This window comes from Gobio gobio (assembly GCF_949357685.1).
Source record: "Gobio gobio genome assembly, chromosome: 2".
In the NCBI taxonomy this organism is placed as follows: Eukaryota; Metazoa; Chordata; class Actinopteri; order Cypriniformes; family Gobionidae; genus Gobio; species Gobio gobio.
In genome coordinates, this window is record NC_137098.1 from 62,359,440 (window position 1) to 62,373,900 (window position 14,461).

The window sequence follows — 14,461 nt, forward strand, 5'->3', positions numbered from 1 at the left end:
CACACACACACACACACATACACACACACACACACATGTTTGTTTTTGTGAAATGTGAGGACATTCCATAGGCGTAATGGTTTTTATACCGTATAAACCGTATTTTCTATCCCCTTACACTGCCCCTGCCCCTAAACCTAGCCCTCACAGGAGACTGTGCAGTTCACTTTCTGTGAAAAAAAACTCATTCTGTGTGATTTATAAGCATTTTGAAAAGTGAGGACATGGGGAACGTCCTCATATTTCACCCTCTTTTTGTAATACCTGTGTCATACCCATGTCATTATACACATTTGTGTCCTGATATTTCACAAAAACATGCCCACACACACACACACACACACACGTACATATTTTGAGACCACAAAAGGGACCAGAAACGGTTTGGTTACCAACATTCTTCAAAATATCTTATTTTGTGTTCAACAGAACAACTTTAATCAACTTTAAATGAAGACAGAATTGGGTGAACTATACATTTAGGAACATGTTGTAAATGGAGAAATCACATGTGTACATATACATATAATCACATATAACCAATAACATATACAATTGAAAACAAACTGTTTATACGCATTAAAATGATTATTTTCCTATAATCATTAGCTATGTTACAGTGTTGATGAATTAAATACCTCAAACAGGAATTTACTACAATTCGATACGCCTTCTCTGTGTTGAGCACGAAACAAACTGGCACGATTTATTGTCTCATGACGCTCTCATTTGCGGTAAAGAGCCTCATAAGTTTCATTTTCCTGCAGACCACCGCTCTCTACACTTCTCCACCCCGAAAGCAAGGTAAATGACACATTTTCTTTACTAATGTATCGAATGCTTAACGTTAGTTTAGATTTCTCTCAAACAATTAAACGTGTTCATCGAATAACTGCTCAATAAAAGATTTGTTTGATCGCGTGCTAAAGGGGATATTTGTGAGGGGATATTTTGGCACACATCTCCATGTTGTTTGATCAGAAAACTTTGACGCTCACAAAAAAGCACACTTTGATCGCATTATGGCAGCTTGTAAAAAGAGAATTGCCTATGCATTTTTAGCATGTTCTGTATTTTATCTGTCAGATTCATGGACCGTTCAACTTTCACCTACAAATCTGTAAAACTTTTAAGGGAGTTTATAACTGGTTAAATTTAACAGGAAATGGGGGTGTGTGGAATAAAAAAGTGAAATGGGAGCCCCCCAAAGGATTTGAGCAAAAAGGGTGTCTGCAACTCGAAATATAGTGAATTCAGAGTGACTTTTTGCCATTGAAATGACTTGGAAAAAGTGTCCCAATCAACCTGAATTCACCCCTAGTTTGATATTCTAACGAATAGCGTGAAAAGTTACTCTTTACAGTCATTTACCCCCTATCTCTCTCTCTCACTGTCCCCTTCCATACTTTTTCTTTGCAGCCATGGCTCATACTACGGTTGTGACAACCCAGCATGTCTCCTCTGGGACCTGGACTACAGGCATCTGTGACTGCTGCTCTGACATGGGCACTTGTAAGTCACCTACTAACTCTTGAAAACTTGCCCCCCCCCCCCCCCCCCCCCCCACACACACACTGTCTAATCCAATCTTCCTCATTTGATGTTGCGTAATCAGAGGTTTCTAGAGAAACACTGAACATTTCTGGGAAATCAAAAGCCACCTTGCTCTTTCAAAGCACCAATTAAACTAATTTAAAAAAGAAGGAACAGTGTTGGTGTTGTTCACTTCAGGGCAAAGTTTTCAATCACTTTTCCGCATTCATGGTTCTGTTCTTGTTTATAGTGAAAAAAATGCAGCACTAAAAATGTTGAGACCTTTTCATCCTCAATTTTGAACTGAGATGTAGATAGTAACTAGTGCCCGCTCTAAATCAAAACACGTGTGTGTGTGTGTGTGTGCGTGCCAGGTTGCTGTGCCCTGTGGTGTTTCCCATGCATGCAGTGTCAGACTGTGTCTCAGTTCGGCTGGTGTTTCTGCATGCCATTGCTGGACTGCTGCTTGGTGGTATCCTGCTGTCTCCGCCAGAAGATGAGAGAACAATACAACATTCATGTGAGTTTACACAAACACACACGCAGACGCACACATGTGCAGTTAGATATGGGTGATTTCTAGAAGAAAGGCTAATGGATGTGGCTAGAGCTCACACAGGGGAGATTAGAGGATATATTAACCGCTCGCAGCTTCCTGTTTGTTCTTTTGGTGCTTGCATTCACATGCGCTGACCCAAAAGTGCCACAAACAAAATAAAACTTTGAAGTAGTAGTAGCCATTCTGACGAGGTAAATGTTTCTGCAGTCAACATAGAAACCATAAATACTCCATTATATTGGTGTACAGTATTGCCACGATGACGTTGTTGGACATTGCATTTGTGGCTTAGGTGTTTAGCTACGCGTGTACAGTCTTAAAGGCATAGTTCACCAGTGAATAGAAAAAAAATCATTTACCGCTTCACATTGTTCCGTGTATGACATGCTATATATAGTATGCAGTGTTGGGTAAGTTACTCTAAAAAAGGAAGGAATCACTAGCTACTTGTTACTTTTTCAACAGTGTAATTAGATGTAATTACTCTCTAAAAAGTATTGGATTACTTATTACTAGTTACTTTTTAAATCCTGTATCAACCTCTACTAGTTGAACAACACAAGGATAGACATGAAACTAGGGCTGAACGATTAATTGCATTTGCGATAATATCGCGATATGATAAAACACGATTTCCTAACCGCAAAGGCTGCGATTACAGTCTGGTCACGTGACACGCGAGAGTAAAGTCTGCAGAAGAAGCAACTTGTCCCGTTACACATATATGCCTGGCCTAAAAGGGGAAAAAAAACTGTTTGTGTTTGATCTATCTAATATTGTGTTGTTCATACTATAGGCTACAATAGAGGTGGGAGAAAAGATTCTCTCTCCAATGATTCTGGATCGATTCTGAGCTTAGATTTTAACTGCAGGTGCGCGGTGGCGCTGCGTGTGTTTTAGAAACACCCGTATTCTGATTGCTTCCATTATCTCTCTCTTTCTCTCTCTCTCTCTCTCACTCACACACACACACACACACACACACAAACACACACACACAATCACACGCGAACCATAAAATAATATTTCATAACGTCTGGAACGGTTGACGGCGCGAATCACAATGACATTCGCAGGCTTCTTTGCACAGGATATGCGCTGTGAGAAACTTGCTTGATTTCACGCTTACAGTGTGTGTTTTCGCCCGCCGGTATTTTCCTTACAAATGCTCAACGAAGGCTTCATTCATGTCGTTAGGAATGCAGTGTGCTTGTATATTAAAAAATAAGTAACTCACTGACAGAAGGTTTTCCATTTCAAATGCTCACGCGGCGCATTGTGAAGAGTGCTTGCGAGCACGCGTCTGTGTGAGTCTCAAAATGCTTTTATGACACAAAATTAATGTAAACACCGTCAGTAATGTCTTAATGAATTAAACAGACAGGGCAAAAACATCTTATATTTCAAAAGAGATCTGTGCATTAGTGTGAATGCAGGTCTCCCGCTGTCTATGATGATGTCATGATTAATAATCAAACAACAGTAAAGCTGAGAAAGAGAAAAATCACTCACAGTTCAGACACTCTTAAATACTGAAAGCACTCTTTGTTCATTGCTTGTAATGTTTTTTTGTTACCCTTTATGATTTACTAGCTTATGTTTTGCAGCTATATTAGTTTATATATTTAAAATTATTAACATGCAATTGTTTTAATTAAAATGTTATAATGTCCTAGTTATTTTAAAAAGCTTATAATTACATATATCATTATAAAAAACATTTTAAGTTTTTAATAAATTAATAAGATTAATTAATAAGGAAAAAGTTCAAGAATTGTTTTGGAATCGGATCGTGACTCCCAGAATCGGAATCGGATCGTGAGGTACCAATTAAAGATTTCCACCATTACTATACAATGATGTATTGTTGAATAATTTAGAAGATAAAGAGTTTAAAAAATAATCGCATATTAAATCGCAATCGCAATATTGGTTAAAAAAATCGCAATTAGATTTTTTTCCAAAATCGTTCAGCCCTACATGAAACTGCTCTTTTAATCCTTTCAAATAGATAATATAAGATTGCATAAATTATTCTTGAACTGAACAAAGTATTTAAAGGGAGGTTACATTCAAAAACATACATTTTAACATTATTATACTTTACATTTTTGATGTTAAATCCACCATTGTTTTATATTGTTCAATAAAGTGTTTAATGCAATTACATTAACTAATATAGAAAAATTAAGAGTAATTATTTTACAGTAATTAATTACTTAGTAATGCATTACACCCAACACTGTATGAAAGTGTATTGCATCACTGTTATTTAATGTCAAAATGTATTTAACTTCAAAGTTTTAAAATCTATTTTAATGATCTGAGCACATGGTCTGAAGCGCATGGCCAGGTGCACTTAGGGCGTGTCCGAATCCACTTCCGGTAGTTTATCAATGAAAAAACGGTCTGTGCACCAGGTGCATGGTCTAATAGGGTTGTCCCTAGTCTTGTAATGAGTCATGGGTGTGTTTTGGGCGTATCGTGCAATAAACCAATCAGAGTCTCATCTCCCATTCCCTTTAAAAGCCAGTTGCGCTTGCACGATGGCGGATTCGCTATTTTCATGGTAGAATTTGCGAGCAGAAAGACTGAACGCTTCTCCAAAGAGGAATACTTTTATTTTTAATGTTTAAAAATGTTTGTCCCCGTGTGTGTAATAAGCAGAGTGTACGTACGTTGTGCACCCGCCCTATAGGCGCATATTAGTAACGCTGCCTTTATATAACACAAATAATACTGCACTATGGACTTTAGAGCAGGTTTTTGTTGGTCAATCGCGCAGTCGTTTTTAGTTCCTCAATATAGTAACGCGCCAACAATGCGCCTTAATATTTAAAAAGGTTTGTGTGCTGCTGCGCATCCCTGTGTGTGTAATAAGCAGTGTGTATGCATGTTGTGCACCCACCCTATAGGCACATATTACTAACACACTCTTACACAAAAAATACTGCGCTATTGACTTTAGAGCAGGTTTTTGTTGGTCAGTGGCGCAGTCCTTTTCAGTTCCTCAAAATAGCAATGCGCCTGAACACACCTCGCTTTCAGACCAGCACGCCCATGGGCGAACAGATGGGCGCGAGTGCATTTGCTATTTAAAGAAATGTGGCGCTAGGCTTGAAAATGATAACTGCGTCGGGCTGAAACTAGTAAAAATACACTTGCGGCACACCTGGCGTCACATTGTGCCGGGTGTATGATAGGGGCCTTAATGTTAAAATGTATGTTTTTAATATAACATTCCCCCTTTAAATACTTTGTTCAATTCAAGAATAATTTATGCAATGTTATATTTTTCAGTTGTATTCTTCAAACGTTTGATACTAGTGCTCTTAATCGAAAACAACAACAACAACAACAACAACAACAACAACTAATTAATCACAAATTAAAAAACACCAGTTTTTAAAGCTACACTATGTAACTTTTCCATCCACTAGAGGTCACCTATTCAAAACAAAGGTGTAGTCCACGTTTGAGCGCAGAATCTTGGGACATGTGGTCTTCACCAAAGAATTGGGACAGGACTCGGGCAGAAATCATGTTCATGGATGTGATTATTAACACTACTGTAGTATGAAGCAGAGCAGGGCGAGTGTTAAATGAAATTTTTTTTTTTAATTATTTGAAGGACTTTTACACAGCACCCCTGCTCTCGTCAGACGGCACCCCGGTTGGGAAACACTGATTTAACCCACTGGACCACCATCTTGCATATCATTTATCATATTAGATACATCTGTGTGTGTTGAAAATGATGTTATGACATTACTCTGTGCGTTCGTTCGGCGGCTGCTGACACTTGTTCACACTGCAGTGAGAGTAAAGCGCTTCTGCAAAATAAAAGCAGAAACTGAGGGTAACACAGATATGACGCAATCGACAGGCGACTCCCTCACACGTCCCGGTTCCTTGGTTAAAATAGCAATTTTCTCACGATTTACAAATAGTTGGAAACATTTGGGATATTGTAAGTACACAACTGAATAAAATATACAACACTGGCCTAATGGTATATAGTGCACCTTTAATATTTTTTTATATTGTAATAATTTCACAGTTACTCTAATGTAGAAACAACATAAAGACAGCATCTTTTAAATATTTGTTGTAATGTAATCTTTTTATGAATGAAGGCCAGTATCACTGATACTGATGTCTCTATGAAATATCATTTTTTAAACATTAGTGATACATTACAGTATAATTGAAAGCTATCAATTTCAACATTTATTAGGCTTTAAATAACAACTTTTAATTTAAGTGAACATAAAACAATCTTCACGTAAACCCATTATAATAAATGTTATATTTACCCGTGGCCTGCCTACTTGTTAGATATATACAAAAATTTAATTCAATTCAATTGTATTAAAATAAAATATTTATCCAAAGTTAACCAAACAAATCAATAAACTGACCAAGTATTAATGATAAACATGGCCATAAATGCCATTCCCATTCTATGAAATGCATCTATACACTATATCTAATTTGCATAGTAATGTGTTTTTGGGACTATATGTAATGTAAAAAGACGCGTAATAATGGGAGTAATAAAAAGGAATATTTTCATAAGAATCTCATATTTCATAAGAATATCCAGACTTAAAACTGTGCATGTTGTCAGAGAAATGCACTAAAATATAATGTCCTCTTCAGAGGCGAAACCTCTATTCTGGGTCTCAGGAGGATATTTCTCTCGTGTGAATCCAGCATTTATATTTTGATGTCACTTCCAAAACTTTGCAGTTGGCCGTCGGTCCTCTGAGCAGCATGAAAATCAATAGTTTTATTCAACGGATTTTGAAGACTGTATAGCCTTGAGTTTCGCGAGCCTGCATTGAATAAAAACTCTGATCGCGTTCAAGAGATCTGGCTACATTACTTACACGTTGTAAATAGATGGCGCTCTCCAGAGCGCGAAAACACAAATGTGCAAATCTGCCCAATCTGTTTCGCCAGTATTATTACAGTATCAACTGAGGGTGCTTAAAGCCGTCAAGTATAAACAAGGCTTATTAGCCTGCTATACACTGTTCTGAGCTGCTCCAGGAGTCAGGACAGCTCTGTGTCTCCGAGCGGGGCGGAGTAACATAGCCCTCGCCCTCAATCACGCTGCAGTGTTTGTGAGAGATGCCGCCTTCTCCACCCCACGCATAGAGTGAAATTTTCTGACTCCGATACAGGAAAAATAAAACAAAACTTATAACATTGGATAATATGTTAGCAAGCAAGCTGCTGAGCAGTTAACTTTAAGGACTACAGTCCTTAAAGTTAACTGCAGATAAGCAAACCTTCTACCCGCTGTAGGATTATGCCAGTTCCAGACACTTCCACCACAACAATAACACAGGGCTGCCCGCGGACGTGCCTGACTTTAAATACTAAACACAGATATCAGTTGATGCCGACATATAAAAAAAATGACAAATATTGGCCCGATATATTGGTCGACCTCTAGAACCGTTATGTTTTATTACCTTAGAATGAGTCATTTCTATCTTCATACGCTGCGGGTCCTTACAGTGAAGTCGCCATTTTGCGCCGCCATGTTTCTACAGTAGCCCTAAACTGCTCTACAGAACGCTAACTACTCTCTGCTGTCTCAGACGATGACATTTTTGTCGTGCCGGCCACTGTAGCTTCTCTATGTGCTTTGAAAGGGAGGGGTGAGCAGGGTGTGATTGCAGTTCACGACCTCACCACTAGATGCCACTAAAATTCACACACTGCATCTTTAGCGGGATAGTTCACCCAAAAATGAAAATTAGCCCATGATTTACTCTCCCTCAAGTCATCCTAGGTGTATATGACATTCTTCTTTCAGACGAATACAATCTGAAAAAAGTCCAGGCTAATCCAAGCGTTATTATAGCAGTAATTGTTGCTCTGTTTTTGAAGTCTATAAAAAATGCATCTGTCGAATAACATGCTCCACGCAGCTCTGGGGTGTTAATAAAGGCCTTCTGAAGCGAACTGATGCGTTTGTGTAAGAAAAATATCCATATTTAAAACTTTATCAAGTAAAGTTTCAGCCGACCGCTTTCCGTGGAAAAGTGTTGAAAGTGCCATCTCGCAATTCAAGATGCGTCCGTGACGTCATGACGAGCGGACCTGGTCGCGTTTGTCTTTCGATCGGCAGAGGCACTTTCAACACTTTTTCCATAAATTGAATACAGAAGGCCTGTCGGCCAAAAGTTTACTTGATAAAGTTTTAAATATGGATATTTTTCTTACACAAACGCATCGATTCGCTTCAGAAGGCCTTTATTAACACCCCAGAGCCGCGTGGAGCAGTTATTCAACGGACAGATTAATTTTTTATGGACTTTATGGACAAAAACAGAACAACTATTACTGCTATTATACAGCTTGGATTAGCCAGGACTTTTTTAATATAACTCCGATTTTATTCGTCTGAAAGAAGAATGTCATGGCTTGAGGGAGAGTAAATCAGGGGCTAATTTAAATTTTTGGATGAATTATACCTTTAAGACTGCTTTTATGAGAATACTTGACAAAACGTGAGAGCGTGTTATTGTTTGTTCAAACGTGAGAGAAGTCGATCCTGGTGTTGTGTGTGTCACATAGACAGGACATTCACAGACAGCACGTTCTCTTTTCTTCTTGCGCTTGAATGGTTTAAAAGCATTTGCGTGAATAAGAGCGTGATCATGATGTAACGCTAGCCAAAGGATGATAGAAAAACGGATGCTGCGTTAATTACTAACTGTAATTAAAATTAATTGTTTTTAAACTGAAAAAAAATGTATTGCATGCCTTAACTCGCTAATTTTGACAGCACTAGTTGATACTTAATTTTTTTATCTGTGATACACAAAACGATCATTTGAAGAATGTTTCAACTGTGTTTGTTCATTGAATGTGGATCCATTGGTCCAAAACTTCCATTGTATGAACAAAGACACATTTTCTTCTTTTGTGTTTCATGTAAAAAAGAAAGTCATGCAGATTTGGAACAACATGTCAAGGATGCACTTTTTCATATTCCATTCCAATTGCTCAAATGTTCTTGATTACGTCTGCTAATTAAAAGGAAAATTTACTCTACTTTTCATTTCCCCATTTGTATGATGCCGTTTACCACTTTCAGTTGTAATACAGAACTGAAGAACAGATGTTAATGAAGATACTTCCTGGTAAAATTCAAATAGACGTGGCAGTCATTTCATAACCAACAAAATATTACATTCTAAAGGATTATGGATGTATGTCATGGCCACATGGAAGTCAGTGTAAATACAATAAACCCACTCATGTGTTGCATCTCTGTCAGAGGCACCATAAACCTTTATTAATTATTGAAATGTCTTTGGCATTAAACCATGTTTATCTCCGTCACAAAGCTGATCCATCTGAACTTTAACCTACTTCACACTGCATGGCTACCTTGATTGTGTAGCTTCATGTGAAGGCTATAATTTGTGAATCTAAATAACTGTTCACTTACCAAAAAACGTCAGGAATCAAAAGGTCCACAATAATCCTCTCTTACTAACCTATGACCAACAGTTGTCTAATTAGCATATACAGTGGCGTGCACAGACCTTAGGATACTGTTTTTTAGTTAGTTTTTAGTCACTAGTTTAGCATTTTAACCTACTTTTCTTCATAATTAAAGCCTTTTTAAGTCAAAACGAGAGGCTTAATATCTTAAGCTTTAACTAATAATATACACAAGCTTAAAGGCCCAAAAATGAAAATGATGTCATTAATTCCTCACCCTCATGTCGTTCGACACCCGTCAGACCTCCGTTCATATTCGGAACACAAATTAAGATATTTGTGTTGAAAGCTGATGGCTGAGAAAGGCTTCAGATAGGCCTCCATTGGCATTCAGTACATTTACACTCACAAGACCCATAAAAGACACTAAAAACGTTGTTTCAAAGTCCATCTCACTACACTGGCTCTACAATAATTTTACGATGCGATTGTGTGATAGTTTTTGTGCGCAAAAAAAAATCAAAATAACGACTTTATCCAACTTGTTCTTGCCTTCCGTGTGTGTCTCCACGACGCATGCGCGAGAATATTACGCAGATCCAGCGCTCGGACACATGACCCAGAAGCGATTTGTTTACAAGCAGAGGAAGACGCGCATGTCTAAGCTGTTGAATTCTACATTGATCGTGCTTTAGGTCTCGGCGTAGTTCTCAAAATGGGGCTCAAGTGCGCATTTCATGGATTCCCGAACGCCGGCGCTACGTCATATTCTTGTGCATGCGTCGTGGTGCTTCGTGAGTTCACGGCAGAGGCCAAAAAGTAAGACAAGAACTTGTGGAATAAAGTCGTTATTTTTATAAATTTTTGCACACAAAAACTTTTTTTTTTTTTTTTACTATCGTAAAATTATTGTAGAGCCACTGTGGTGAGATGGACTTTGTAACAACGTTTTAAGTTTGCACTCATGATGGGGGAGAAGAGAGAGTGAGCCAATCAGCAGTAGGGGGTGTGTCCACTCATGATGGGGAGGAGTAAGTGAGCAAGAGGGAGATTTGAAGAAAGACTGTAGAAAGAGAGATGGCTGAGAGACTTTACAAAAGAGAAAAGCTCAGAGGAATATCACTGGGTTATAATCAGGCAAGAGCTTTAGGACCCGCGTTAATATTAGAAAAGCTTTCCAGCGCTGGAGAGACTGAAGAGGGAAGGCCTGAAAACGGACGCAGAGGTTGTGTTGTTTCTGCTCCACACATGAGTAACCTCATCTTATACCGATATACCGGTACATGATTTACCGATAGACACGATTAACCGCTAGAAATTTGTCAACCGGTAGAGATTTTGGACTATCGTCTCTATCCCGGTTACGCTCATGTGACGTTGCTGTGCGGTCTCGAAAGCTTATCATTTGTATGCGTTTTTAGGGGACGTTTACGCGACACTGTTTTCAACCAAAAATGTACAACTTTTTTTTAATGCGTTTTTGCTGTTCATTTACTCGACAACATTTTGGGCGTTTGTTGTTGTTGTTTTTTACATTTGTTTACTTCATACATTTGATGTAGTATTTCAAGTGCTTGATGTTTTTGGTCTTTGATTTGTGTCTTTGTTCTATTGTAGTTTGTTTTCTTTGCTCTTTCTTTATCCCTTTATTTGTCTTCATTAAGCTTGAGAGTTTTTTTAGGCTAGTATTAGTTTTTTAAATGATATTGAAAATGGTGATACGAATTATGAAATTTCAGTGGTTTCATAACCTTATTTAAAGCAAAAATTACTATATTGTGATATATATTGTTATTGTGAAATAAGGCTGTAACGATTTGACCAAAAATAAAAACCTCGATTAATTGAACATTTGACCTCGATTACGATTAATGAACGATTATTTTGCTTTTTTTTTTTTTTGCCCTCACAAGTTTTTTGAATAAGTTCCTGATAAGGTTTGTACTGTAAATATTTTCTACTATTAAAGGTATATATATTTTTTCTAATGAAAAAGTGCATTTCTTTGTGATTTTAAAATACTTGAAGGAAACGGTTCACTTTCAGCAGTTATTGTCTATGGGGCAGATTTCTGTTTGTTGTACATCAGATACAGATAAATTAACACTGTAGGCCTACATTACATTTATTTGAATGCATTATTGAGAGAGTGATTGTGTGTGTGAATTACTCTTACTGTCTCTATTCATTATGAAGCTGTGGTTTGTACTTACTTCAAAGGTATTAAAATAACGGTTGAGTTTCTAAGCTACTTTAGTGACTTTACTTTAGTCACAGGACAGCGTTGATCCTGCGTTTCTGCACTCCTCTGCGCGCGATCTTCACGTGATGTGCGAGCTTCTGTCTGAGTGTTCGTTTGTCACAATAAATCAGGCATTAGTTCAACATAATACACATCTGATGGTCGAAACTCGCTTTAATGTTCAAACTGACAGGGCTTAAACCACCTACAAATGACAAAGCTTTGCGAGAACGCAGGTGAAAGAGGTCTGCCTTCAGGGCGCGCGCGTTGTCGCGTTTAAACGCATTTAGGCCTACTTGACAAACTTTACGAGCACGAAAGTGAAAGCGGCTTCGGGGCTTGCGCACGCTGTCTCTCTGTGTGTGTGTGTGTGTCAGCACGTAGGCTATAAGAACAGCAATTAACTGACCTGTATAAACTGTGTAAAACATGCAGGTACTATAGTGATTCTGGGCATCTATAAACACAGATAACTGCTCCTGCATCTCTGTGTTTCTGCAAACTGCACTTGATGTGACTGACGGGGCGGAGTCACGTGAAAACCGGAATAACCGACATGGGAAAAATACGTCGGTTAGAGGTTCTGAATGTCGGTTTCGGTTATTTTTCGATTAATCGTACAGCCCTATTGTGAAATACAATTACTCATATTGTGATGTAAGATTTTGGTCATATCGGCCACCCCTACTAAATGCTAAAATGGGACACACCCGTATTTGCTCAATCCTAACTTCCTGTTAGGAAACACACAGGAGAGAAAACTGTTATTTGAGCCACTATGGATTTTACGATTATGAATTGATTTGTATTATTGCAACTCTTTCTTTCTTCCTCAGGGCTCATGCTGCGATGACTTTTGCACTGTCTGCTGCTGTTATCCTTGCGCCTGGTGTCAGATGTCTCGAGAAATCAAGACCCGTGCTCGTTCTGGCACCAGCACTGTGGTCACCCAACAAATTATTCATAGCTAGAGATGAGTTTTGCTGTGAGTTCAGGTAGTATGGCCAACAATTCATGCACGTGGCGAAAACTAGTGCCTTCTACCTAGTGTAGAGATGTAAACGGCAAAGTCTTTTTATATTGTTTGACTGCCTCTTTTATAAGTTGTCTTATTCTGTTATCCTGCCATGTTCTGCGACTCGCTTCTTGTAATACTGTTCTGGAGATTACGAATTACAAAGCATAGACACAGCATAATATATATATATATACTGCAATTTATTATCAAAACGGAATTAACATAATGTAGTACAAATATATCACTTTACGCTGTTGGTTTGCTTTCAGTTCATTGTGTATTAGTTCTTTTCAGTAATAAAATCATGAAAAACCCCTGCTCTGGCATGTTTCTATTTGTGTGTTGTGGTGCATTTGCTTACTGATATTTATATCGGGTGTGAGAACAGAAGAAAGATGATGCTTACAGAAAGAGGCTTTTCCCCTCCGCTACCCACACAACAACTTTTGTCGTGACACCATCTATATATGTTTACATTCCAAAAGTTACCATAGTCCTTTGTGAAAGTGTTATTTCCATGGTGTCCACAAGAATGCAAATAAAAGTAAGAATTTTGCATTTGGTATTTCACAGTCCCAAAATACTTTGCATATTTTCAATACTCGTAGCATGTAGTTAAAAACCTTAATCTTGTCCCATAACTGCAAAATTCTTTGAAAGTTCAAACATATGAAGTCGATTATATTCTAGACTTGCCCAAACCCCTGAGGCTTACTGCATTTGCACTAGTAGTATTGTGAAAGTTACTTTCTCTCGGTGACATTTGATTTTGGATTATGCTGCTTTTTTTCTGTTGTTTTTGCTGACAGTGTAATGACGTTCTTGACTCCCATGGGTTTAATAAGGTCTTTTGTCAAACTACAGTTGACATCAGTTGCAGTCAAACCTTTGTTTTTAAAGTCTTTCTGACCTTTTCCTTCAATGTCTTCCCTGCAGGACATTGTTTAGACAGAAAAGTGCCCCTATTATGCTATTTTATACTACAGGGCTGTTTAATCTGATTGGTTGAAGAACGTTCTAAGGTTGGCAATTGTTTTCAGGGAATCACAAGGCTAAAGTAGTTCCAGGCAGGTCTTGACCGCATTACATGTCCATATCAGTTCGCCAAAAGATTTCAGGGTAACTCTTTAGTTTTGGGTTCAATTATTAGCATGCATATTACTAGGATATTGACTGTTTATTAGTACTTATAAAGACCTTATATTAATACCTTATTCTACATCCCTGTATCAATATCAAAAGTTATCAACTACCTTACTGACTATTAATAAACAGTAATTAGGAGTTTGTAGTTAATAGTGAGAATTGGACCCTAATCTTATAGGGCCCTTTCACACCTACCTTGTTTGTTCCGGATTTTCGGACTTTTCAGTTTGGTCCAAATCAAAATTGCAGGCGTGAAACGTCCCCCGAATCACGGTCCAGACCAAACAGATGAAATTTGGTCAGATGAGAAGAGGTAGTCTCGGTCCGGATCAAACTGAACAAAGGTTCGGTTCGTTTCTAGTGTGAAAGCATTTTCTGTGTGGTTCGGACTTTCAGACCATTTACAGGAAGTTCCTGTTTATGTTGAAATATTATAATGTTAGTTTTAAATTTCATCTAGGCTATATTGAGCCAGTTGTCTATTATTCCTTAT

At 38.0% G+C, this 14,461-nt stretch overlaps 1 protein-coding gene across 1 annotated transcript; it reads left to right on the forward strand.

Moving 5' to 3' along the window:
• The first annotated feature begins 674 nt into the window (after positions 1-674).
• On the forward strand, positions 675-13,136 carry ponzr1 (plac8 onzin related protein 1). Its single transcript, XM_079811167.1, has 4 exons — positions 675-804; positions 1,420-1,512; positions 1,908-2,053; positions 12,641-13,136. The coding sequence occupies exons 1-4, from the start codon at positions 717-719 to the stop codon at positions 12,773-12,775; spliced, it is 462 nt and encodes a 153-aa protein (XP_079667293.1). The 5' UTR covers positions 675-716; the 3' UTR covers positions 12,776-13,136.
• Positions 13,137-14,461: the final 1,325 nt, after the last annotated feature.

Bases quoted from the DNA above. Each gene is read 5' to 3' on its own strand.
- ponzr1 (XM_079811167.1), top strand. From the start codon at position 717: ATGACGCTCTCATTTGCGGTAAAGAGCCTCATAAGTTTCATTTTCCTG. The intron at 805-1,419 runs GTAAATGACACA...TTTTCTTTGCAG, and splicing joins TTCTCCACCCCGAAAGCAAG to CCATGGCTCATACTACGGTT. The intron at 1,513-1,907 runs GTAAGTCACCTA...TGTGCGTGCCAG, and splicing joins CTGCTCTGACATGGGCACTT to GTTGCTGTGCCCTGTGGTGT.